The sequence below is a fragment of the Puma concolor genome, chromosome D4, assembly GCF_028749965.1.
Source record: "Puma concolor isolate L17-30 chromosome D4, mPumCon1.1.hap2, whole genome shotgun sequence".
NCBI classification, from domain to species: domain Eukaryota; kingdom Metazoa; phylum Chordata; class Mammalia; order Carnivora; family Felidae; genus Puma; species Puma concolor.
This window is the reverse complement of record NC_141679.1, coordinates 92,361,164-92,386,531: the sequence shown is the minus strand read 5'-3', so window position 1 is coordinate 92,386,531 and position 25,368 is coordinate 92,361,164. Positions and strand designations below refer to the sequence as shown.

General features: G+C 61.6%; 1 protein-coding gene across 5 annotated transcripts in view; it reads left to right on the top strand.

Annotated features, from left to right (window-relative positions):
• SARDH (sarcosine dehydrogenase) overlaps positions 1–25,368 on the top strand; it is a 63,282-nt gene that overhangs the window by 22,279 nt on the left and 15,635 nt on the right. For 4 of the 5 annotated variants that reach the window (XM_086684414.1, XM_086684413.1, XM_086684412.1 and 1 more), the window contains 7 exons: positions 1,283–1,424; positions 4,452–4,535; positions 6,254–6,367; positions 11,281–11,419; positions 13,042–13,155; positions 18,401–18,548; positions 22,729–22,822. In XM_086684414.1, the coding sequence (XP_086540540.1) occupies positions 1,283–1,424; positions 4,452–4,535; positions 6,254–6,367; positions 11,281–11,419; positions 13,042–13,155; positions 18,401–18,548; positions 22,729–22,822 (835 nt within the window). The remainder of the gene's footprint in view (positions 1–1,282; positions 1,425–4,451; positions 4,536–6,253; positions 6,368–11,280; positions 11,420–13,041; positions 13,156–18,400; positions 18,549–22,728; positions 22,823–25,368) is intronic. The other variant, XM_086684416.1, reaches the window with a different exon arrangement.

Here is a 25,368-nt window from a genome sequence, read left to right as displayed (position 1 = left end):
GCTGAAGCCAGCCTGCGTGGCCACAGGGAGGGGCCCATTCCCCTGCCGATCCCTGGTCGTGCTCTGGCTGAGCTCGAGCCCACGCCCCTGCCATGCACACGTGTGCACAGACGTGAGCCGAGGCGGCAGTCCTGGGCCACGGGGAACCTGCCGGAGGGGCCCGTGTCTGTGCCTGCAGGGATCACCCGGCCCCGCCCCAGATCCAGCTTCCTCTTTTGTCCTGGGGGCATGAGGAAGGAAATCCAGGACTCCCTCTTCCCACTTCCCGCTCCCCACCCCCAGCCAGGACTCTCAAAGCAGCGAGGAAGGTCACCAGTCCGGTCCTGGGAGAACCATGCCAGCTCCTGGTGACTGGGTCTGAATCTGACCAGAGTGGCCATCAGCCTCCTAGCCCGCTTCCTGCCCGCCTCAGCCCCTCCAAAGCCGGCCAGGCACTTCCAAACCCCGCACCCCAGCACGCTTCTCCTTCAGGAACTCCCTAGGCCCCTTGGCCTGGCTCCGTGGCTCCCTCCCCTGCCCTGCAGCTCGTCCCAGAAGCTCCTGGCTCAGTGCAGGCTGGATCGCCCCTCGTGTGCAAATGAGTCAAACCAGGGGGCGGCGTGAGGCCGCGCTGAAGATTGAGACAGGTTCTCGCACACAGCACTCACCCCTGGGCCGACAGCAGGAAGGGGCCCCTTGGACGATCGCAGCGACTCGCGATAATATCCATAACGATAAACTCACATCCGTAGCCCCGCCCCCTGCCCCCACCAGAACATCGTGCTTGCTAGAACTGTGTGCAAACTGAGAGTCAATTAGCCCCGGTGAGGCTCCGACAGGTGTCACGGAGGATGGAACGTGGATGGGGAGGAGGGCCGGGAGGGCGCGTGAGATGCCAGCGGGTGGACAGTGAGGGAAGGGATGGATGGGGAGGCTGGTCTGGGGGTCTGAGAGGTGGGTTTGTGTGTGGGAGGGGCCGGGGGCCCGTGATCCAGGTGGGCCAGCAGCTACGCGGTCGGCTCGGGCAGCCGGGGCGGTCGGAGGACAAGCCGTTGGGTGTCTCAAGCTGCTGGCTGGAGGAGAAGCCATGTGATCTGGGGGGGGGGGGGGTGGCGGTGTCGCAGTGAGGAGGCCTAGCTGCCCAAGGCTCCGGGGCGGGAGACTAGAGCCCGGTCCCCCTCCCGAACCCATGCCCCAGGGAGGACTCTGGTGGAGGGATGAGGGTCCGGTTTGGCCCCGGGTCCTTGGCCGGCCCTTCCCTCACAGCCCCCGAGGCAGTGACCGGCCCCTCCGCCCGCCACAGGCGCTTCCATCACCTGCTCACCGACCACCGCCACTGGATCCGCGAGCGCAGCCACGAGTCCTACGCCAAGAACTACTCTGTTGTGTTCCCCCACGACGAGCCCCTGGCGGGGCGCAACATGAGGACAGACCCCCTGCACGAGGTACGACACCCCGACGAGCGGCCACTCTCGGGGAGTCCGGGGCACTGGGGCGACGGAAAGGCGTGCTCTGGGCCGGGTGAGGTGACGCGGTGGCTCGGCCATTCCCAGCTCTCACCAACGGAGCGTGCTCGGAGCGCACACCCCGGCACCTTCCCTAACTGCCGACGGCGGTCGTGGGGGGCGGGGGCACTGGCCGGTGTGTGCGCTCGCCCATCGGGGACGGGCACTGACAGCAGCATAGCCCCAGAGACATGCGTCCTGCGCGTGGGGCCTGCTTAGGATGCCTTTCCTCCCCGGCAAGCTCCTACTCGTATGACGAAACCCACTGTCAGGTGCCCTCCCCCCCGGAGCCCAGCCTTGGCACTCTCCCAAGCCCCTGACGGTCCCCTTCCTCGTGCTCCCAACCCACCTCCGTGTCCCCTCTCCCACCCCCATCTTGTGCTGCAAGCTGTCCTCATCTAGGGCCCCGGGAACAGCAGCTCTGCCCTAGTCTCTCCGGTTCTGAGCACTGAGCACGGAGCCTGACTTTTAATACGTATTCAGGGGTGTTTGTTGAATGGAGACAGGCAGGCTCATGGAGCAGGCAGCTCTGAGGCTGAATAAAGGAACCTCCTTCGTCTGGGACTCCAGCACCTGGACCCCAGAGGGACCCGGCGTCCATTGCCCTGCCCCTCAGCTGAGCTTAGTGGGCCAGCTGGGATCTCGGGCCACGGTGACCCCCGGCTCCCCTCTGCCATCCCGGGTCACCCCGTCCCGACAGCCCCAGAGCTTCCCCGACAAACACGGGGGCTGCCTGACTTGCGCTGGAAGGAGATGGGCTCAGAAGCGCCCACCTCTTGTCCGCGCTGTCAGCCCTGCTCGCGACAGCCCCCCAGCCACGGCCGGTTTTATTAGAGGCGGCTACGCCCCTGTTTTCCCTCCCTGGGAAGGTGACCTCCTCCTCGATCCACGGGACCCCGTCACTCATGCCGGGGGATTTTCTTGTGTTGAGAACTGCCCCTGTGCTGCCCCCTGGGGTGTCCGAGGAGGACATTTCTTGGTGCCACCGTTGGCAGTGTCCTCTTGGCCACTGCTCTGCCCACTCAGGGTGTGGGTGGGTCCTCGGGAGGCAGCGGGATACCGCCCGTCGGGGGCCGCGGGCGCCTGCGCACTTGCCTGCCTCTGCCAGACCCAGCTTCCGAGGCTGCTCGGCCCGGGGCTCTGGGCCCTCCTGCCAGTCCGACAAGGCTGCCCGTGGCCACGGGGCCCTTCCAAACTTGAGGGCGGAGATGATCGTTTTTCCCCAACCCAAACTCACAGTCAAAGAAATCTGCCGTGATGTCACTTAATTGTGTCCGTGTGATATTGTGACTTAGGATAAGAAATAGGAATTCAGTCTTCGTCCAGTCCGTTTCTGGCACAGAGTTCCCCCAACCCTTGGAATTTCCTAAATGGCGAGGGCCACAAAGACGGAGAGGCCGGAGGTGGCCTCAGTCACCAGCGGCCACCGAGGCAATCAGCCGTGCCCGTATCACGGAGCCTCCATAAAAACCCAAAAGGAGGGGCTCAGAGAGCTTCCGGGTTGGTGAGCACAGGGAGGTGTGTGCACAGTGGCACCTGGAGGGGCATGGAAGCCACACACCCTTTCCCCACACCAGGGGCTACTTTCCTCTTGCATCTGGCTGTCCCTGAGCTATAACCTTCTAGAAACACCAGCCATGCAGTGGGTAAAACGTTTCTCTGAGTCTTGTGAGCGGCTCAGGCAAATGCATCCAGCCCGAGGAGGGGGCCTGCTCTATAGCCGGTCGGTCACCAGTCTAGGTAACCTGGAGGGACCCAAGTAGGAGATGGGGGCAGCCTTGTGGGACTGAGTCCCCAGCCTGGGGAAATCTGATGCCGTCCTCGGGGAGACAGTGTCAGAGTTCAGTTGGCTTCTGGGACATTCTGCAGGGGTCGGAGAATTACTTGCTGCCGTGTGGCAGGTCCCCACACGCGTGCACGTGCAGACTGGGCCCAGGAAACGAACTCAGTCCGTTACGTTTTCGTATTGCGCTAAAGCACACAGCACATAAAACTTGCCATTTTAGCCGTTCTTAAAGCCTACGATTCGGGGAGATGAAGTACATTCACGGTCCTGTGCGACCCTCACCACTCTCTGGTGCCAGAACATTTTCATCACCCCGAAAGGAAACCCTGTGCCCACGAAGCAGTGATCCCTCATTCTCCCCAGCCTAGAAAGGCCACTGATCTGTTTTCTGTCCGGGGATTCTCCTCCTCTGGACGCTTGATGTAAGTGGGTCATGAAGGGTCACGAGAGAAGGTCACTCGCGTGTTGTGTTTGAGGCTGGCCTGTGGTGTGGCACCCGTCGGAGCTTGGTTGCGTTTTAAGGCCCAGTCTCACTGCACCGTGTGGGTCCACCAGGCGTGTTCATCTGTTTTCATCGGTCGGTGGGCACTGTTGCTTCCAGCTGCTGGTGGCTGTGAACTTGGGTGTGCAGAGACCTGCTTCCTCCCTGTTCTCTCAGGGGTGCACCTGCGGGGGGGGATCGCCGGGTCTTGTGCGGGGTCAGCCTGCTCCCGCTGGAACAATAGCACAGACCGGGGGTGCGGGGGGGGGGGGGGGAGAAGCCATAAGAAATTCCTTGCTCCCAGGTCTGGACGCTGAGCGGCTCCAGCTGGGGCCCCCTCCCCAGCTGTCTGGAAGCCTGCCTTCTCCCTGGGTCCCCTGGGTCCCCCTGTCCTGGGATCAGGGCCCCACCCCATGACCTCATTCTTCCCTAATCGCCTCTTTGAAGGCCTCACCTCCATATTCGGTCACACTGGGGGTGTTGGGGCTTCAAGCAGGAATTTGGGGCTGGGGGTGGGGCTCTGGGGTAGGAGTCGCAGCCTGGGCTTGGGTCCTGGCTCCAAGCCTCAGGACCTCTTTGCCCTCTGCTCCTTGGGGTGTATCCCCTTGGGGGGAATCCAGTCACTCACTGCCCTGCATGGCGGGAGGCGGGGGGGTGTCTGGCCAGGCCTGAAGGGTGCTGGTTCCCCACCCCTACTCAGGAACTACTGGCCCAAGGCTGCGTCTTCCAGGAGCGACAGGGCTGGGAGCGGCCGGGATGGTTCACCCCGAAAGGCACAGCTCCGGTGAGTGGCCACCCGGGCCTAGCCCACCCCCACTCCCGTCCACACCACCCGAGGCGGGGCCCGCGGGGCGGGTGAGTCACCTTGTGGGAGGGAAGGCTGAGCCCCCTGTAGATGTGCCCGTGAGCATGGGGCCCGTCCTCTGCAGATGTCCCCAGGGCCGTCACTCACCGCCCACAGCAGCCAGGCCTTCCAAGGCCCAGATAAGCCCGGGGCCCCCGGGAAAGCTGGTGTTCCACAGTGAGGGGGCCGCGCGCAAGACTCCCCCGCCGCGCCGGAGAAATTAGCACATCTTCCCATAATTTTGCTCATATATTTTTGGCAAATGCCACTGTTATTTTATGTTAGTAGAAGCATTTAGCACAAAATTATGCATTCCGTGTTGGTTTGTAACTTGGGATTTCACAGCCTCCCGGCCTCTGGGTGCCCTCCTGGGGGCTCCCCAACTCCCCCAGTGCCTCCCACGGGCCCAGGTTGTCAGAGAAGAACCCAACCAGCCTGCTTGTGAAACTCGTGGGCTGGGGTCCCCTGAGCGGGCGGGGACAGAATTTGATCCGGATTTATGCAAATTAAAACCCCTCTTCTGCTGCTGTAATTTACCAGTCTCCTTCCAGGGCAACCACCTCCCATCTCCATAGCAACTCACGGCCCAAGGCGGGGTCCCAGGGCATCGTTAGGCAAGAGTGGGCTCTCTAAGACCACCAGGGGGAGCAGCCTGCCCCAGGAGGCTGAGAGGCTGGAGCCACCAGGACAGGGTGGGGCTCGAACAGCCCCCCGCAAAGCCCTCCGTGTCCCAGCTGGCCTCTCCCAGGAAGCCCCTGGCCCCTGGGCGAGGAGAGGACCCTGGATCAGGGATCGGGAACATTCCCTTGGTCCGGAGATGGGCAGGCTCTGTGCCCTCTCACCTGTGAAAAGAGGCTGGGTAAGACTGGCCGTGCTGGGGAGGGACAGTTGACTGGCTCCCTCAGTAGGGGCAGGGCTGGGGAAGGGCCCAGTGGCATGTGGGCATCTCAGAGCCGCTGACAGAGGGCAGGACAGGCCACGGCCAGTGGCGGTCAAGGAGCCAGCCTCTGGGGCCCACGTGCCGCAAGGCCTGTGCCAGGCCTGTGACATCAGGCGAGTTTTCATCTCTCTGCCTCAGTTTCTCGCCTGTAGAAAGGATCTCCCTGCCTAGAAGCTTGAGGCACCCGGAGCAGGGCTCGGTCCTGACTGCCATGACAGTGCCGTCCGGCCCCCAGCTCCGTCACCCTCTTCCTCAGAGAGCTGGTTCCGGGGTCTCATCCCGCTGCCTCAGCCTCGAGTTGAAAGCCCTGACGGTGGCCCAGGGGTCCCAGGTGACCCGCCCGTCTCTCCCCAGCCCGAGCACACCCCACTTTTTCTCCATCCTTCTGGGCCCCAACAGATGCAGCCCAGCCTCCCCACCGGCCCTCAGCCGCACCGCCACCACGGCAGTTAGGGTGTTATTTGTGCAAGGGTTTGTGGGCTGCCTGAACCCCTTCACCGCCCCCCAGGCCGTGCCCCCAGCACAGCCCTCCCGAGGGCGGCCGGGTGAGGCCAGATCTGCTCCACCCGGCTCCCTGCCCGCCAAGCCGTGTGCGTGCGCGTGCGCGCCCTTGTGAACGTGTGCGTGATCGTGCGCGTGCGAGTGTAGGGCGGGGGAAGGGAAGGAAGGACCAGGAGGAGGGGGGAAGGGGCACAGTGACGAGCGTGTCTCCTCCCAGGTCCTGCGGTACGACTACTACGGGGCGTATGGGAACCGGATGCACGAGGACCACGCCTACGGCCGGCTGCTGGGGGACGAATACACGTTCGACTTCCCGCCCCACCACGACGTGGTCAGTGGCTGAGTCCCCCCCACCCCCCATCCCTCATGGAGGAGAAAGTCGGGCTCCCGGTAGGGCTGACCCCCGGGGGCCCTCCGAGAGTCTTGCCAGAGGCTCTGTGGACTGCATCCAGTTCACCCCCCGTTTCCGGCTGACTCAGTTTTGAGGAGCAAGCCGGTGATGTCTTCCTCTCTGCCCCGCTCTGTGCCGAGGCCTGGCGACGGGCAGTGGGGGCTGGGGCTGGCTGTGTGGCCGCAGGCCAGGGGCCGCCCCTCTCTGGGCCTCCTTCCCTCCTGCCCTGGATCTGTTCTGAGGCTCCTGTGACAGGCGTGAGTGACGAGCTCTTCCTTAGGGCTGCTGTCGGTGGCTCTCTCGCAGAGTAGATTCAGGACACACAGACCCAAGACGGGCCCCTCCAGAGGACGAGCAGGAGGTCTGGGGTCTGGGGTCTGCTCGCTGCCCCTCTGGCCCCAGAAGTGGGCAGATGAGGCTGGTCAGAGCCCTGGCCGGGCTGCCTGGGCCCGACTCCTGCCGGGGTGGGGGTGACGAGGCCTGGGGCCGGGCTGCCCCCCGCAGTCTGCACCGGGCAGAGGTGCTCTTGAGGGCAGCTTCGGCAGAAAGAGCGACGCCAGCCTCCACGCTGAGCGGCCCCGCCGTTTTGCAAAGGGGTCACCCAGCAGAACGGGGCTGAGCCGTGGCCTCGTGGCTGCCCCAAGAGAGCGAGAGGGGCCTCAGCTGCCCCCTGATGTGGGTGCCCAGCCCGGGGCCGCCTGGGAAGCACTGTCTCGGGGGAAAAGGCAGCCGGCCAGCTTCCTGGGTGTATGGCCTGTGAGGTCACCCAGGGCCTGGCTCAGAAGGGCCCTGAGTGGGGCTTAACGCTCCGCTGTCGCCACCTTGGAACTCTTAAGACTTTAGGAACCGGGGCCCGCGGTTTCATTTTGCATCAGGCCTCACAAATTCTGCAGCCGGTCCCCAAGGGAAAGAAACATTCCCTCGTGTGCTTTCCCCCAAAGCTGGCTCTGGTGGTAAAGGCACTGGGGGAGGGGCTTGGGCGGCGGAAGCAGGAGGCACGTGCGTCCCCAGGCTCCGGGGTCCCTGGCACCGCCTCGAGTCTGGCACCTCGGCTCCCGCGGCTCCCAGGGCCTGCAGGACGTCTGGCCCTCGGGGACGTGGGAGCCCGGAGGGGATGCCAACTTGGCTTGGTGGCTTCATCCAGCCTCCGCAAACGCGCCTGAACAGTCCCAAAGCATGAAACACACACTTGTTCTCAGCATTGGCAGCCTCCCCAGCCCGGGGAGACGGGGAGACGAAGAGTCAGCCCGGAGACCGTGTCGGGTTTTGCTCTGCGGCCCCAGTGTCGGGGAAGGTCCTGCAGCGCCTGACGGGTCGCGGGAACCCCACAGAGGACAGCGGTGTCTGCAGGGCGGTGGGGTCGCGGCATCTGGGGCTCCGGCGGGGTGCCAGCTCCCCCGGGGAAGCCCGACTGGGGCCTTGGCCGGTTTCCCCGGTGTAAATGCTCTCCCCGCTCACACCCACGCGGAGCTGGGGGTGGGGGGGTTGGGGCACCGCGACAGCACGGGCCGGATGCACGGCTCCACGATCTTCTAGCCACCTGGCCCCCAACAGACCGTGCGTCCCCTCCCCGGGCCCCAGAGGGCAGCGTCCTCGTGGGAAGTGGTGTTGGAACCTCGGGGTGGAGGAGGTGACACAGGTCCCCGACGCACAGCCAGTGCTTGGCGAGGGGTAGCTTTGCTGCCACAATTTTTCCTTCAGTGAGCAGCAAAGGGGGGGCCTCCCCTCAGCGGCTGGGTGATGTGTGTAGAACAAAGACGCAGTGGCTCGGGGACAGAAGACGGAGGAGAAAAACGGATGGATAATTTGGGACCTGGAGGTCCTGGCAGGGGCATCTGTTTACCGGCCAGCAGGCATGCTGTGTTCTTTGTGTAAAAAAAAAAAAAAAAAAAAAAAATACAGCTTTACTGAGATAGAATTCACGTACCACACAATGCATCCACTTAAAGTGTATAATTGGGTGCTTTTTAAAAATTTTTTTAATGTTTATTTTTGAGAGAGAGAGACAGACAGAATCAGAAGTAGGATCTGGGCTCAGAGCTGTCAGCACAGAGCCCGATGTGGGGCTCAAACTCACGAGCTGTGAGATTGCAACCTGAGCGGAAGTTGGGCACTTGATGAACTGAGCCACAATTCGGCGGTGTTTTTTAGTGTCCCCCTGGGCGCGTGCAGCTGTCACCACGATGTGATGTTAGAACGTTTTGTCCACCCCCAGGAGAAACCCTGACCTGCCAGCTGTCACCCCCATCCCCCACCCTCTCCCACCCCATCCTCCCCTCAGGCAGCCACTAAAGCGCCTTCTGTCCCTGGAGCTTTACCTGCTGGGACGTTTCGTATCAATGGAGTCCTACAACGTGTGGTCTTCTGTGACTGGCTTCTTGCGCTCGGCACCGTAGTTTCAAGGTCCATCCATGTTTTGGGGCGTGTCCGGGCTTCGTCACTTCTTTTTCTGAGCAGTTTTCAGTTACGTGGATGCTCTGCAGTGTGTCCGGACATTTGAGCTGGCCCCGCTTTTTGCTTGTTAGGAATAACGTCGCTGCGATCATGTCCGGACGGGTTTCTGTGTGCACGTAGGTTTTCATTTCTCTTGGGTAGATATCTAGCAGGTGCGTTGCTGGGTCATGTGGGACCTCGATGCTTAACATTTTGAGGATCAGCTGACTGTTTTCCAAAGTGGCTGCACTGTTTTACGTTCCCACGCACAGTGGGTGAGGGTTGTGACTTCTCCAAGTCCTCGCCACCACTGGTGATTCTCTCTCTTTGATCCCAGCCATCCTAGTGGGTGTGAGGTGAGATCTCACTGGGGTTTCCAGCTGCATTTCCCTACTGGCTAATGATGGTGAGCGTCTTCCCATGTGCTTACTGGCCATTCGTGCATCTTCTTTGGAGAAATGTCTATTCAGACACCTTGCTCATTTAAATTGGGTTACTGGTGTTTGTATTGAGTTATAAGAGTTCCTGTTATATGCTGGATACAAGTCTCTTATCAGATTTATGCCTTCCAGATACTTCCTCCCATTCTGTGGGTTGTCTTTTCCCTTTCTTGATGGTGTTGTTGGCAGCACAAAAGGGCTTGATTTTGGTGAAATCCAACTTACGGATTGTTTCTTTTGTTGCTTGTGCTTCTGGGGTCATATTTCAGAAGGCATTTCCTAATCCAAGGCCACAAAGACTTACTCCCATGTTTTCTTCTAAGAATCGTATAGTTTAGCTCTTACTCTTAGGTCTAGGACCCACTTTGACTATGGTTCGTGTATGGTGTGAGGTAGGGGCCCAGCCTCCTTCTCTGCGTGTGGCCAGCTGCACGGGCACCACGTGTTGACGACCGTGGCTTCCTCCTCACGTGGCCTTGGCATCCTTGTGGAAAAGCAGTGACCATAAACATGCGGGTTTATTTCTGGACTCTCAACCCCATTCCAGTGATCTATATGCATATCCTTGTGTTAGTGTCTTGATTACAATGGTTTTGTAGTGAGTTTTGAAATCAGGAAGCGTGAGTCTCCCAGCTTGGTCCTTCTTTTTCAAGATGGTTTTAACTATTCTGGGTCCCTTACATTTCCATATGAATTTTAGGATCAGTTTGTCAATTTCTGCCAAGAAGCCCGCTGCAATTTTAATGGCGATCGTGTTGAATCTGGATCTGTTTGGAGAGCACATCATCTTAGCAATATCAAGTCTTCATTTTGTAAACATGGGATGTCTTTCCACTCGTTCAGGCCTTCTTTAATTTCTTTCAAAAATATTGCTGAGTTTTCAGAGTACAAGTTTTGCACTTCTGTTGAATTTGTGGGTATTTTAAAATTCTTTTTGATGATGTAGGTGGAATTATTTTCTTTTCTTTATTTTTTAACTTTTTTTTTTTTTTTTTGAGAGACAGAGAAAGACAAAGCAGGAGCAGGGGAGGGGCAGAGAGAGAGGGAGACACAGAATCCAGAGGAGGCTCCAGGCTCGAGCTGTCAGCACAGAGACCGACGCGGGGCTCAAACTCACGGACCGTGAGATCATGACCTGAGCCGAAGTCGTACACTCAACCACCCGAGCCACCCGGGGAACCCTTCTTCTTCAGTCAGTTTTAATAACTTGTGTCTTTCTAGGAATGTGTCCGTTTCACATGTCACATGCTGGCATGCGGTTATGCATGGTTTTCCCTTACAACCCTTTTACTGCTGTAAGGTCGGTAGTGATGTCCCCTCTTTCCTTCCCGATTTTAGTACTTTGAGTCTCCTGTCTTATTTTCTTTGTGAGTCTGCTACTTTTGTTGATCATTCCAAAGAACCAGCTTTGTTTTTGCCGATTTTCTCCATTTCTCTATTCTCCATTTCCTCTATTCTCCATTTCCTCTATATCCTATTCTAGTCCCTATTAAGCCTTTCCTTCCGCTTGCTTCTGGTTTAATTCACCCTTCTTTTCCAGTTCCTCCAAGTGGGAAGCTGAGGCATGGATTGAGAACTTTGGAGGCATTTGCAGGTGTAAGGTCTCTGTGAGCAAGGCCCTGCCTTCCTTCCCTCCTTCTCAAAGTATTTGCCAACCCTCCCCCCACAAGTGTTTTCTTTGGTTCTTTGGTTATTCAGGGATGTGTTGTTCAATGTCACTTATATGCAAACTCCCCAAGTTTCCTCCTGCTGTGATTCTAATGTAATTCCATTGTGGTCCAAGAACATGCTGTTGAATCTGTTGTCTTCTTTTGTGGGGTATAATTCCCTGTGCTTCTGAAGAGTGGTCTTGTGTTCCCAGCTGGGAGTGCGGAGGGAGTCTCAGAGCAGGTGTACCAGGGAGAGCCCAGCACGCCGCCGTGCTCTGAGGAGGCATAGCTCAGAGCCCTCATGGCGTCCTTCCTTCCTGGAACTTTTCAGATCAAGAAGGAATGTCTGGCCTGCAGAGGGGCCGCTGCTGTGTTCAACATGTCCTACTTCGGAAAGTTCTACCTGGTGGGTTTGGATGCGAGGAAGGCTGCCGACTGGCTCTTCTCTGCCGATGTCAGCCGACCCCCAGGTACGACCTCCAGAGGGCCATGCCCCTCTCCCACTTTGGTGCCAGGAAGAACTCCCTGGGCACAGCCCTCGGTGCTGAGACCAGGCGGCAAGCTGGCTGTATCCCCTCTAGGCTTCTCCAGCTCAGGGCTCTGCCCCCTGGCTGGCCCCTGGGCCCCTGCGCCTAGATCTCTCTGCCCTCATTGCCACACCTCAGGCCCTAGGCCCCCAGCACCTTCCACTGTCCCTCCCCCTGCCCTTCCCTTCCCTCCTCCCTCCCTCCCTTCTCCATTTACTTTGTTCCAGAAAGGATACAAGGCAAGAGGCTCTCTGTAAATGTGGAGCCCCTTTGGGCACTCCCCACAGGAACACTCTCCCCAAAGAGGGTTTCCAGAATTAAATAAAAATACAGGAAGGTCAGATAGGTTTGAGTCTCAAGAATGGACGATGTTTTCCTCTTAAGTGTGTCCCATGTAATATTTGGGATGTTCATCTCCTTTTACGTTACCCTCTCCCACCTGTCTGTATTAGCTCCCTGGGGCTGCTGTAACAAAACACCATAAACGGGCTGGTTCTAAACAATGGAAACATGTTGTCTGATCCTTCCAGAGGCTACAAGTGCACACTCAAGAAGGTAGCAAGGCTGTGCCGTCTCTGAGACCGGAGGTGGGACACTTCCTGCCTCTCTGGCTCCAGGGGGTGGGGGTGGGCACCAATCTCGCCCCTGCCTTGACATCACACATCCCTGCGTTTGCTTCTCCTCATAAGGACACCAGCATCCCGGATTAGAGCCGGCCATAAGGGCCATCCTAACGTGATCACATAGCAAAGCCCTGTTTCCAAATAAGCTCACGTTCACAGGTACTCGGGGTTGGGACGTCAACATGTCATTTCAGGGACACAGTTCAACCCGTGACACCATTTTTCCGGCAGTCGCCCCACCTGCTCCTCTTAAACCTCCCTGTTCCCCACACCCCCCTTCCCCCCAACCCCGCCCCAGCACCCTTCCATCCACCTTCCCGTTGACCCGCTTTCATCCATCCATCCACATAGTCGTTTATGCGGACAGACATCAGGAGCCTCTGCTCAGCAGGCACGGGCGCACCAGAGTGAGCGAGACAAGAACCCTGCTCCTAAGAACTTTCTGGCATGTGGGGGGTGGGTGGGAGCCTGGGATGGGGGCCATCCACATCCCGGGCCAAGGTGTTTCAAGAAGAAAGAAGCCCCACTCTTTTTTTTTTTTTTTAATATTTTTATTCATTTTTGAGAGAGACAGAGCATGAGTGGGGGAGGGGCAGAGAGAGGGAGACACAGAATCTGAAGGAGCTCCAGGCTCTGAGCTGACAGCACAGAGCCCGACGAGGGGCTCGAACTCTCGAACCACAAGATCATGAACTGAGCCGAAGTCGGATGCTCGACCGACTGAGCCACCCAGACGCCCCGAAGCCCCACTCTTGACCCTTCCTCCTCCGGGAACAGCAGTGCTGGGTGACCTGCCCCTCCCGCTCTGGGCCACCCGGTCGTGGTGACGTCGCCTTTTGAGGTCACCTGCGCTAGGGCATCCTGTCGAGCGGTTACCCAGACTTGTGTGTGCCGGGCTGTGCCGAGCGGCTCCCACACTCCGGGTCTTTCTCTTGCCCCCAGGCTCGACCGTGTATACCTGCATGCTGAACCACAGGGGCGGCACCGAAAGCGACCTGACTGTCAGCCGCCTGGCCCCCAGCCCCCAGGCCTCCGCCCTGGCCCCCGCCTTTGAAGGTAGGAGATGCCCCACGGGCTGAGCGATGTTGTCACTGCAGCCCTTGTTCCGGTGACCGGCGGTGGCCGGGGACGGGCTGCCGAGGGCCGCTCTGTAATTACCTGTGGTGCCCGCAGCGGTCAGGGCTTCGGAGATTAGAGGTGTCGCTTCAGGCTGGCGGTCAGCTTTGTTCAGGCAGTGATGCGGGCTCTGAGTACTCCGTGATTATGTCTTTGAACCTGTGCGTACCGCGGAGTTTCAGAACAGCGAGGGCGTGGGCATACTCAGCGTGCCTGCCCAGAACAGAGGGAGCCACGGAGGAGGCCGTGCTTCCCACTTGGACGTACTAACTCCTTTCTGCCACCGACATCTATGCCGAACCGACTTTGATCTCTGCTGAATTCCGTCTCAGGCAGGGCAGGTCCTTAGAAGGTGTGCAGTTCAGTGCTCAAGCTGTTCCTGGGTTGCCCTCTGCAGCCCCTTCGCCTTTGCTTGCATGCCTCCAGTGACAGGTAGCTCACTACCTGTAATGCTTGTTTGCACAGCCCTGACGGCCACGTTGAGCCAGATGTGCTGCCTGTCCCTTCACCTCCCCGACCCTACCCCTTGGTTCACACGGAGCAAGGTCATCTCTAGTCCCGTAGCCGTCCCTGCTAGGGAGAAGAGAGACGGCTGAGATCCTCAGAGTGGGAAGCACCCTCCTTCTCCAGGGAGGCCCCGGTGCCGCTCTGAGAGACTGGATTTGCAGAGGAGAGGGTGTCTCTCTGAGACACCCTCCAGGGGGAGGGTCCGTCAGCACAAGAACTCAGCCCATTCAGAGAAGCTGGCAGTCTCCGCCTCCAGGGGCCTGGCTCCACGCTGCCCAGACTCGGTGAGGGTCCCCAGGGGTTGGCGGGCGAGCTCCCAGGGCACTGGGGGAGGGGGAGGGGAGCGAGAAGGAGGGCGCATTAGCCAGGCGGGTGCATTCAGTACCTGCTGAGCACTTGTCGCATCCCAGGCTGTTTGAGGCACCAGGAGGTTCTGGCCCGTGGAGTTTATATCTCTGGGTGGGGGTGCAGGGGCGATGGGACAAGGTTGCTTTGCCGGCCACAGACTCCTTTGGGGTGGATTTGGGGGCCGAGGGTGGGTGGGATTCCTGAGTCTCTGACTGCTGAAAACAGCGTCACGGGGCAGCACCGGCCGACTGGAGGCTGTGGGCACGGGTGAGCGGTCTTACTGGCGGCAGCTGGGGCTTGGGGGGCCCTTCCCTCCTGCCACTGGTGGTGCAGAGCGCCTGTGCTGTGTGAATGAACTTGTCCGCCCCTTCCTTCTCCCAGCGCTCACAAAGAGCCTTTACGGTAAGACAGATGCGGGCAGCCGGCGGTCACAGGAGGTGAAGGAGGCTGGGCGGACCTCCAAGATCTCACGGTAGGGACAGACAGGGCCGGGAAGAGACCATTCGAACACCGAGTGGAAAAGCAAGGGGACGGAAAAGAGCAGGACTATGGAGGCTATGGAAGTAGCTGAGCCAGGGTGAGGAAGGCTTCCTGGAGGAGGTGGTGTTCTGGCCTGAGCCCCGGTGGGTGAATAGGAGCTGCCGGCTGGAAAGGTGCCTGTAAGGAGCTGGCTGCAGAGGAGCAGGGGCCATTTGGAGAAGGGCTGGTGTAGCTGGGGAGGAGGGACAGAGGGACCCCGGTGAGGGCACAGGTCATCTAAATCCTGGGCCAGGTCCTGCCACTGCCTGGCTCTGCGGCCCACAGCCCTGAGCCTCACTTTCCCCACCTGGAGAACGGGGACCTTCCGGAAGGTGCCGGGGGATCCCGGGCCCTGACGGTTCGAGGAGCGCCCGCCTTGCCAGGGCGGGGGCCAGAACAGGCCGTGGAGCAGAGGCAAGGGAAAGGTGCTAATGATTCGGGAGGCATTTTTCCCAGATTCTGGCGCCTCCCGGTCCAACCGCGTGGCTGCCTGGGCGCGGGGGACGGGCTCTTGCTCGGCCTGCCAGCGGAAGTGCGCGTGGCGCGTGGTGAGGGAGGCGCCGTGACGCCTGAGTCACATCCCGGGAGGCTCTGGAACGTGCTGCCGGGCCCGGGGACACGGCCAAACACGAGAAGACCGGCGGCATGTGGACCGTGTTTTATTTTCGGCCTTAAAAACTGTACTGTTCCTGCCATGAATATGCATGCCTGTTAAATATGCATGTTTTAGACGCGGGTTAATTATACCCGTTGCGTCAGGTCACCACGACGGCAAGAGGATGTGGTGATTTGCACGCGAGCAAGGCTGTGTGCAAAGCAGCTGTCGATGCCAAACGTGATCTTGAACCGTCTTCTCCATCCCAAAAGGAAGACGCGCTTGTAGGAGACGTGCTGACGATACAGGAAGGTGCAAGGTCAACCCCGCAACCCCCAGCTCCCCGGCTGGAGCCCGAGCCCCTGGACTCTGCCCACTGACCGCCCTCTCTGCCACGGCCACTTGCAGGCTGGGCCCGGAGCTGCGGCCTCAGGACCCGGCACTTTGGGTCTTTGATGAGGACAGCTGTCCGGAGAACGCCGGGCCCGGCAGCTGCCCTGGCACCAGGCGGCCCCGGTGACCCCCGTCCCTTGAGGAGGGGCCTTGGGTGGCTTCGGACCCCTGGGGCTACGCGGAGGACGCGGCCTGTAAAAGTCCCCTGCCCAGGGGCCGGGAGGGCCCTTTTGGGGGCCGACTTGTCTTTTTGGCTTCTGTCTCCCTTTGTGCTCATCGGTTGAAGACGAAGGAGGAAGAGAGGAGACTTGATCATACCTGACCAGTGCTCTGGTAGACGTTTTAACCCAGTGGATGCTGTTAACGGTCCTGTGGGGGCAGGTGTGGTTCAGCCCATCTTATAGATGAGAAAATGGAGGCCCAGAGAAGTAAGAAGTGATGGCATCGAGCCACAGAGCCACCTCTTGGCCAGGCCGGTCTGATGCCAAGGCCCATGTGATTCCCAGACGGTATCCTCCGGGGTGGGGAGGGATAGTATCCCTGCAGAGTATCCCCACAGGGATTTGGGGGATAGCCTGTTTTCCCCAGCCCCACGGCCCAAAGGATCCAAAGGTGGGTGCAGGGTACGGTCCTGGCTGTAGGGAGATTGTGGACGTGGGACGGCCGTGGTCCCCAGGCACGGGCAAGGGGGCAGGCCACTGCGGTGAGGTCGTGTCAGTGCTCTGCAGGGTGGAGTGGGTGAGCGGGCTTCCCAGAGGAGGGGATGTTTGAGCTGGGTCCCGGAAGGTGAGGAGGAGGGGCTCAGGCCTGGCGAGGCAGTGGTGAGTGGAGGGCCTGGGTGAGGACGGACCCCCGCCCAAGAGCAGAGCCAAGTGCATCAGAGCCACGTGCCTTGTGGGCGGCAGGCTCTGACGGGCGGGGCGGGGGGGAGCGCTTTTGGACCCTCCTGAGGGCCGTGGGAGCAAGGGCGATCGAGATGTGGTAAGCAGGACTGGGGGTGGGATTGGAGGCTGGGGCCAGGAGGGGATAGGTCCGGCCATCCAGCCCAGAGGTGCTGCTGCCCCAGGCGCTGAGAGGAGGGGCTTGGAGGCTGCTTTGGGATGTGGGGGTGGAGGAGACGGCGGGGCCGCTGGCCACTTGCCCTGGTATATTCAGGAAGGGCTTCCCGGAGGCTAAGGCCTCTGCGTGGGACCTAGGGGAGCACACAGCATGTGGGGTGACAAGGTGGGGAACGTCCCAGGGGTCGCCTGGACAAGGGTGGGAGGAGGCAGCTGAGGACCGCAGCCCCTGCTTCTGCTCCTTCCCAGGCGGGATTGCGGGGGGAGGCGGGCCCCAGCTCCAAGCTTCCAGCTGGTGGTCCCAGCCCAGCCCCACCCCGCCCGGGACCCCCCCCCCCCACGAGAGCCTAGCCAGCAGCTGCTCCTGGAGACGGAGAGAGCCTGGTGCCCTTTACCCTGAGCCCTCTGCCACCAGCCAGGCCCTCCTCTGCCAGGGAAGGGTAGAGTGAGGAGGGACTGCTTTTCGATCACGGTGGGTGGCTGCGTCTATTACCACAGCTGCTGGGTGGGGGGTGTGGGGGGGGCAGGGCTGGGACGCACCACCGGGAGGCACCCAGGAGGGTTCTGCAGCAGGGAGCCCCCTGCCCATCTCCACCCATGCCCACACACTACGCCCAGCCCGCGGCAGTGATGCCCAGGCTGACAGAGGTGGCTGCCAGGGGACCCCGACGGGAGGAGGCCTTCTAGACCCTTCTGCGCCCCTCCCTGGGGCCCCGCCCACAGCAGCTGTGCGAACCTGGCCTGTGAGGGCATTTCCAGTCCCATATTCCCACCGTACAGACAGAGAAGCGGCTGAGGGGTCAGGGATCGCCTGGGGACCTCTGCTCTGGGGTGGGGGAGCCCTGTGAGAATTAATAAGGAAGGAGAGAGGGGGGATGCGAGGGAAGGTCCAGGGAAAGCTGAGAAGAAGGAGGCCTCCCGCCTCCCTCCCCACCCCCCCCAACCCCCTCCGGTTCCTCCAGAGATCATGGGCAAATGACCGGTGGGAGCCCGCCCACCCCAGGCACAGGCAGTGGCTGGTTCTCACAGTACCCTTGCAGAGGAGCTACATAGACTCTCCATGACAGATGAGAGCACAGGGGCTCAGGGAGGCTGTGTGATGGGTCCAAGGCCACACAGCTGTCCCAGCTCCCCAGGGCAGTGACTCTCCCCGGACGCTGGGCCGAGGCGGGCTGCCCTCCGTTCACCCAAACCTGGGTGGCAGTGTGGCCCAGGCCATGACTCAGAGCTGGACAGAGTCTGATTTTCTACCACGTGACCTCTCTGAACCTCAGTCTCCTTTTGTGAAACCCTGGGGTGGTGATGAGAATCAGCCTCCTGTGGGGATGGGGGAAATCAAGGGGGTATTACTGGCAAAGCCTGGCCCGGTACCTGGCCCCAGCAAGTCCTGATATGGCCAAAGGGGGATCCAGAGACCGGGGGGCCAGGGGCATACGGAGTGAGAGCAGAGCCAGAGAGGAAGAGATCTGTCCAAGGCTGCCCAGCACTGATGACACACGGAGCCTCGGGCCTCGACCGGGTGGGAGCTGTCCCCCTCTCCTGGTCAGGAGCTCTTTGAGAAGTGGGTGAAAGCCTCAGACTCTCCCAGAACAGTGCTCCCTTGGCATGTGCAGCCCCCAGGGGTCCCCCACCCCGGCCCCCACTCCCTGCCCCCGGAGAGCAGCCGGTGCCCCTGGGGAGGGTCACTGCCCTCTGGCTTGTGTTTTTCACTTTCTGGGAAAGAGCAGGTGCTTCCTCCGGCTAGTCCTCGCCGCCTCTCTTCCAGGGGACGGCTACTACCTGGCCGTGGGCGGGGCCGTGGCCCAGCACAACTGGTCTCACATCAGCACGGTGCTGCAGGATCAGAAGTTCCGGTGCCAGCTCATCGACAGCTCCGAGGACCTGGGTCTGATCAGCATCCAGGGCCCGGCCAGGTGAGGACGGGACCGGGAGCCAAGCAGCCGGGTGCCCAACCCCTGGGACCCACACCCGGGTCCCTCCAGCTGGCACCCGTGGGCAGAAGCAGCCGCTGGTCCTGCTGGTCCAGAATGGGACGTTCCGGGTAGCTAAAGGCTCTCGTGAACCCAGAGACGCCAGATAACTCACCTTCAAAGCCCCGGAATACAGACGAGCCCTCAGTGGGAGCGCCAGACCCAGCCGGACAGGAATCTGCGCCTGAGGGTTCAGGGGTCACAGAAGGGCCTGTGTGTGTCGGCGGGGGGGTGGGGGGGGTGTGTCTCTGGGTCACTGACGGTCTAGCAGTTGCTGATGCCACGTCCAAGTGGGCACGGCCGGGCCGGGGTTCTACCTGACACCGGGGCTGAGAATAATACCGAACACCGAGAGGCCCGCGCCCCCCGCCCCGAACACCTCCGGGTGGATGAGTCGGTCATGCGTCCGTTCCGTAAATATTTGCTGAGCTACACTCCCACCCATGAGGAGTCAGAGCCTGCAAACCCTCAGACACTGGCCTGTGCAGGGAGCCACGGTGGTGGGGGGGTGGGGGCTAGGCAAAGGGGCACCTGGGCAGTTGCGTGCTTGGAAAGGTCTCTCGAGCAGGGCTCCGGGAAGGGACTCGGGGGTGGGGGACCAGTGGGGAAGGATAATCGTGGTAACAGCCACCAGCTGGGCACCTGTGATTTGCCAAACCCTGTGCCAGCGTCTCCCGAAAATCCTGATAATAGCCCTTCGAGGCGGTCCTAATTGTTCTTATTCCCTGAGGGGGAGGAGACAGAGGCACACAGAGGGGGAGACGTTTGCCCAGGGTCGCGCAGCTCACCAGTGCCAGGGCGGGTGGGCACGGACTCCCCCCCGAACTCTCAGACAGCCGCGCGCGCCCGCAACTGCCCTTCCCGGGGAGTTACACGCCCTCTTGGTGGCGACGCACCTGCTGTGGGTGCTCCATCACTGACCCCGGAGCCCAGGCACGCGTCAGTGGTGGGGAGACTCCTCGCGGGTGGTGGACCCTGCCGGACCGGAGGGGAGAAGTAGGAGAGGAGGGCCCCCCTGCTTCTGGGGGCCCCTGTGTTCAAGGAAGGATGTGTTCCTGGAAAATGACGGGAAGAGCTGGAGGCAGAGGGAGGGAGGGGGAGGGGAGGGGGGATGTGCCTGCAGCCAGATATCACCAGGCTGCGTGCTCTGACAAAGCACGCTGTGTCCAGGTGACGTCCCTGTCAGCCAGGAGTCCCTCCGGGATCCCCGGCTGGCGTGCTCAGACCGGCCGCGGGGTCATTTTCCCTGGGGCCTTGGAGCTGATCAAGCCTGAGGCTCCCCGGCTGGGTCCTGGACTGGCCGGCCTCCCTCCCAGGCTGTGTTGTAGCTGGTTCTGTGTGGGCGTCGCTCAGGGGCACACGGCAGGTACGTGCTTGGCGAACGAATGAATGGAACCTGAGAACATCGTATACGTTAACACGGATCGGCATCTATCAAGCGTTTGCCCTCAGGCTGCCCATGAAAACCAACATCCACTAAGGGGACGTTTGGGCAAAGCCCTGGAAGAAATGAGGGATTGAGCTTTGGAGCTCTCTGGAGGGATGGTGTTCCAGGCAGAGGACACAGCAGGTGCAAAGGCCCGGTGGCTGGGATGTGCCTGTGTGGCTGAAGGAAAACAGGGAGGCCGGCTGGAGCAGGGCAGCTGGAGATGTGCTCGGGGAGCAGAGGAGGCGAGAGCCTGCGGGTCCAGGGGGCTGTGAGTGAGGGGGACTGAGCAGAGCAGAGACATGGTCAGACTTGGGCTTTCACAGGGTCTCTGATGCTGGGCCGGGCTAGGAGGCCAGCAGGTGTGTGAGGAGCCTCGGAGGCCGGAGAAGCCGGAATTTCCAGGAGGGAGCAATGAGCCACGTCCAGGTGGCCAGTGGGGCCAAGTGGGATGAATCTCCAAAGCGGAGCATTATGTTTGGGGCTTCCGGTGGAGTTGAGGGTGGTTTGCGGGACCGCTGGGCAGAAGCACGTGGATCCAGGAAGGGAGGAGAGGAACGCGGAGCAGAGCAGAGGTTGGTGGCCACGGCTACGGGGAGGGACGTGGGGCCCAGAGAGATCACCCAGGACCCCGGCTCGCCCAGCAGATACCGTGGGGTGGTTTCCGTGTCTCCCCAGGGCCAGCCAGCTCCCCGTCTGTGGGCCCAACGGGGCCGGGGGTCCTGGCTGGCCCTCGGCAGCCTCTGCCCCCTTGCCACAGCACCCACGGTGGGGCGTGAGCTTTTTCTACTGCGGGGGGAGGCTGGTGGGCAGGGGAGGGAGGGTGCGGGCACTCAGATCAAGGCAGCGCCCCCAGGGGACAGGCCAGCCTCCTCTGCCTCATTAGAAGCCGCTCCAGGAGGGTGGTGGTGACGGCCACCTCACCCCCCGCCCCGGAAATTTCTTTACTTACTGCTCCTATGTGTCTTCTCCTTCAAGAATAGCCCCACATTCCTGTAGAGTAACAGTCTCACTGGCACCACCACCATGTGGGGGGAGGGGGTTCCTGGACCTTCTGAACTGTCAGGTGGGAAGCAATTTAGCCCGGCACCCGGACCGTGGGCGGTGCTAAGTTTCCAGCTGTCCGGTAGAACTCTCTGGAAGCGTTCCGCAATTGGGTGGGCCCGGTACAGCAGCCGCTAAGCTGTAGGTGGCCATTGAGCCCTTGAAAGGTGTCTGGAGAGACCGAATATTTCATCGTAATGAACTGAAACCCAAGCGGCCACAGGCGGCTAGTGGGTGCTCGCTATCACGGTGATCAACGCCCAGATGCTCGGCAGGTGCTTTCTCGCCGATTCCCCGCCGGGGTCCTGGGAGGTGGCATCACTGTCCCCCACCCCCTGCAGAGGATGGGGAAGCGGGGGGGGGGGGGGAGGCCAGGGGTGAGCAGGGGAGCCGGGACTTGAACCTGCGTCTCTGGCCCGTGCCCTCCAGCGTCACCTGCTGTCCCTCTCATGGAGGGACAGCCTCCTGCGCCCCCGCCCACGTTAGGTAGATTGGTGCCCAGGGCTACCCGGAGCTCTGCTGACCCCCTACAGACCCTCGGCCTGGCCCAGGCGGCAGCTCCAGGCTCCCGCCCCTGCCGGGAAGCAGGCAGGGAAGACGCCGGCCACCCCCCAGAGCTACGGAGGGGCCGTGCTCCTCGAGGACCGGAGGTGGGCTCTCTGGGGGCTGGCAGCACGTGGGGGCCGGGGGTGTGTGTTACATAAGGCAGTCGCAGCCTGCAGCGTGCTAGGCATCTCGGGCCAGTGTGGGTGGGCAGCTCCAGCACCATGGGGGTGGGAATTAGGGTGGGCCGCAAGCGTTCTGAGCAGCGGTACCCAGCAGCCCCAGCACCCGCTGGTACCCCCACGGGGAGCTGTCTCCTGCCAACGGGGAGCCCACCCTGGGGTGCAGAGCCAGGCTGTTGTCATTCAGTTCCGTTTACCGTGTGCCCTCTGTGCCGGGCACGTTGGGACAGGAGCAAGGACAAGCCATGTGAGAGGTGCCCTGTCAGATGTATCAGAGCCTCAGATTCAGGGAGTCGGGGAGGGCTTCCTGGAGGAGGTGGCAGCCAAGCCAAGACCTGGAGGGTGACAAAGTCTTAACCAGGGGCAGGGCACCCGGGTGGCAATGCCGAGGAGCGCAGGAAGGAGTGAACGAAGTCCTGGAGGGAGACGAGGGGGCTAGGGGCCCAAGAAGTGAAGGTTTCCATGGAGAGTGAGAGCTTTGGGCCCAGCGAGCTCTCAGGTGACCCATCAAGCACGAGAGCCGGACTCCCGGGTGCCGATGCTGGGGTGCGGGAGGTGAGGAGGGCAGCCCCTGCCCTCAGGGGACTCGCAAACTAGGCTCCTGCCCTGGGACTTGGGGGGCACTTGGGGGTGTTAGACGGTCAGGCCACTGCCCCAGGAGCTCGGGTGAGTCTGGTCTCTACCCAGGCTGGGCTCACCGCCCATCATCGTTCCCGCTGAACGGGCTTTCTTGCGGACTGGATTTTTGGCAGGTGCTTCTCTTGGTGTGCTGTTACTAATACCTGTCTGTTGTCCATCTGAGTCATGGCGACGGGGACTCGTCCTGCTCACTGCTCTGTCCCCAGTGCCTTCCTGGCCCAGAGCCCGCGCCCACGAGTGCTCAGCAAGAGTTTGTTGACTGACCAGCCGACTTTGTTCTTGCCCACAGCCGGGCCATTCTCCAGGAGGTGCTGGACGCAGACCTGAGCGACGAGGCTTTTCCTTTCTCTACCCACAAGCTGGTGAGAGCCTCCGGTCACCTGGTAGGTACCAACGGGTGGCCTCTCCTGGGTTGTGGGTGGCGGCAGGGTGCCTGGGGCTCGGGCTTGGGAGCCTCTGTGCCCCCCTTCGCCGTGGGGACTTAGATGGTCCTGCCCACAGGCTGTTCGGACTCCAGAGGGGTGATGGGTCCAAGTCAGGCCTCACTGGTGCTCTGCCCAGTGCCCCGCACATGCTGGGGGGCTCACCCCCAAGCTTCCACCAGGAAAGACAGCTTTGACACCCACACAGCCGCCCTCAGCGTCCCCTCGTCAGAGGCACGGGGCATCGTGTCCTCTCGGGTCAGGGTGGCACGTACTTCCTCCACCGCATTGGAAACGACAGGACTGGGGACAGCAGAGCGGTTTGCTACCGTGGCTGGGCTCCGTGGCCTTTGGGGAGGCACTTGGCCTTCCCTGGCGTTCTCCACCCCCCACCCCGCGCCCACGTAGCGTTGTGGATGTGTGTGGGTGCTCCTCTCGAGCTGCTCCCCAGTTCTAGAAAGTGCGAGTCCCGGGACCCGAGGCTTCCGGCACTGCGGCCGGTGTCGGGGCTCTATGGGACCCGGCTCTGGCAGGAGGTTTCTTTGGAGACCACAGCGGGTGGGGGCGGTGGGCAGGGGGGACCAGGGCCGGGTCCAGCTCCGGGCCAGCAAGTCCCTGCCCGGCGCCTCAGCGTCCTTGTTGGAAATGAAGCATCCTGGTCTCCGTTCTGACTCCCCGAGGCCAAGGGAGGGAGCAGACGGTAAAGGGAGCCTTGGCCACTATTTGCCGGGGGCTTGCTGGGCACCAGGCCCCGTTCTGAGCACATGGCGTGCGCGTGTCCCACTTAATGCTCACAAGTACCCAAAGGTTCCATTACGAGGCTCCTCAGTCTCAGCACTGTGGACGTTCGGGAGGCCAGAGGCTGGCCTGAGGGGCACCCCTGGCCTCCACCCACTCGATGACAGGAGCGCCCCCAGCAGTGACCACCACAAATGTGTCCAGACGCGACCCAGTGTCCCCAGGGGGCAGAATCGCCCAGGGAGAACAGCTAGTCTGGGATTATCCCGCGTGGCGGTCAGGGTCACGGCCAGGTGCGCTGGCCCAGGCCCTACGGCAGTTCATGACGTAGGGAACTGAGCTCAGAGAGGTTGGGCAGAGCGCCCCCGGCCCTCAGCTAGTGAAGCATTAAAGCACACAGATACGCGTCCACGAAACGGACAGGGCCGTCAGGCGGGGGCTGGGGGGTGGGGTGGGGGTGGATGGACAGCCGGGCGGGGGGTGCACCTCTCCCTTCCCTCTGCCTCCATGTTCGTCCGGGTCGTGGAAGAGTGGGATCCTGGCCTGCAGAGGGGCTGGAGTTCGGGGCCCAACCTGGGTCCTGTTAGCACTGGGTTCTGAGGAGGCCGCCAGAGAGAGGATGGGGACAAAGGCGCGTGTGCAGAGCAGGGGAGCACTGACCTTCACTCCCCGGAGGCGGAGCTGAGGGACAGGAAGCTGGGGGGGGAGGGGTCTCTGTCTACTCTGTCTAGCTTGCTTCCTGCCTCCTTTGTGCAGAGCTGCTTGCCAGGACCAGAGAGGGTGGGTGCTTTGAGAAAGCGGCACAGCTCGACCCAGGCCCCGGCAGGCATCCAGCGGGCCTCGACGGCAGCTGGGCTGTGGGCCCCCATGGGGTCCATGCAGCGTCCAGCCCCATCTGGGATTGGGTTCTGGCTCGTGGAGGTGTGAAGGGGAGTTGAGAGGCTTGGTGTCCGCTCGGCCCGCGTGTGGCTGGGGTGGGGGAGTGGGGGAGAGCACCAGGTGGGAGCACTTCCCTTCCCAGCCCAGGCAGCTCCAACGAGGCACCTGGGGCTTGTTCTTGGCCAGTGTACTTCAGCCGTCTCCCGCCCCGGGGGCCGGCCCTTCTCAGCCCTGGCTGCCTCCCTAGGTCTGGCCCATGGCCGTCTGGCTGCACTTTGGCCAGCAGGGCTGGGGAGCCGGGCTGGGTCAGGTCTCGGGCCTAGGGGAAGCGGGGCCAGACTCCGGGATGACCCCCCCCCCCCTAGGGTAACAGAGGCCAGACACAAGGTGAGGGTGTCATGGGATGCCCGGGTCCAGGCACAGGACACCGATGGGGCAGCTTCTCACTGTCTCCTCTGGAACTGACCTCCTGGTTTTGTCAAAAAGTGTTTTATTACTTTATGAATGAACGTTCGGTGTGGTGGTTAAGAAGGAGAGGGGCCTGGAGGCAGAGCTCCCTTCTAGCGTGACCCCTTTGAGTGTGACCTTGGACCTGTCTGAGTGTCTTCCCTCTGCCCTTGGCCCGGGGGTGGCTGGTGCGTGAGCAGGGGCCTCGCACGAGGTGCCAGCCCAGAGCCCGCCTGCCGGAGTCCGGCTGAGGGGATGGTGGGCACCGCGTCTCACTGTAAATACTGGGGACATTTGTAAACCGAGAGCAAGGACACGGAGGTCCCTGTGACTCTGCCCCCAGCAGAGCCGAGGTCAACAGGTTGACATCGCATCTGCTTTCCCCGACCTGCGTCTGTAAGGTTTAAAACAGAAGACAGCGTGTGTGCGCAGCTTTCTTCTCT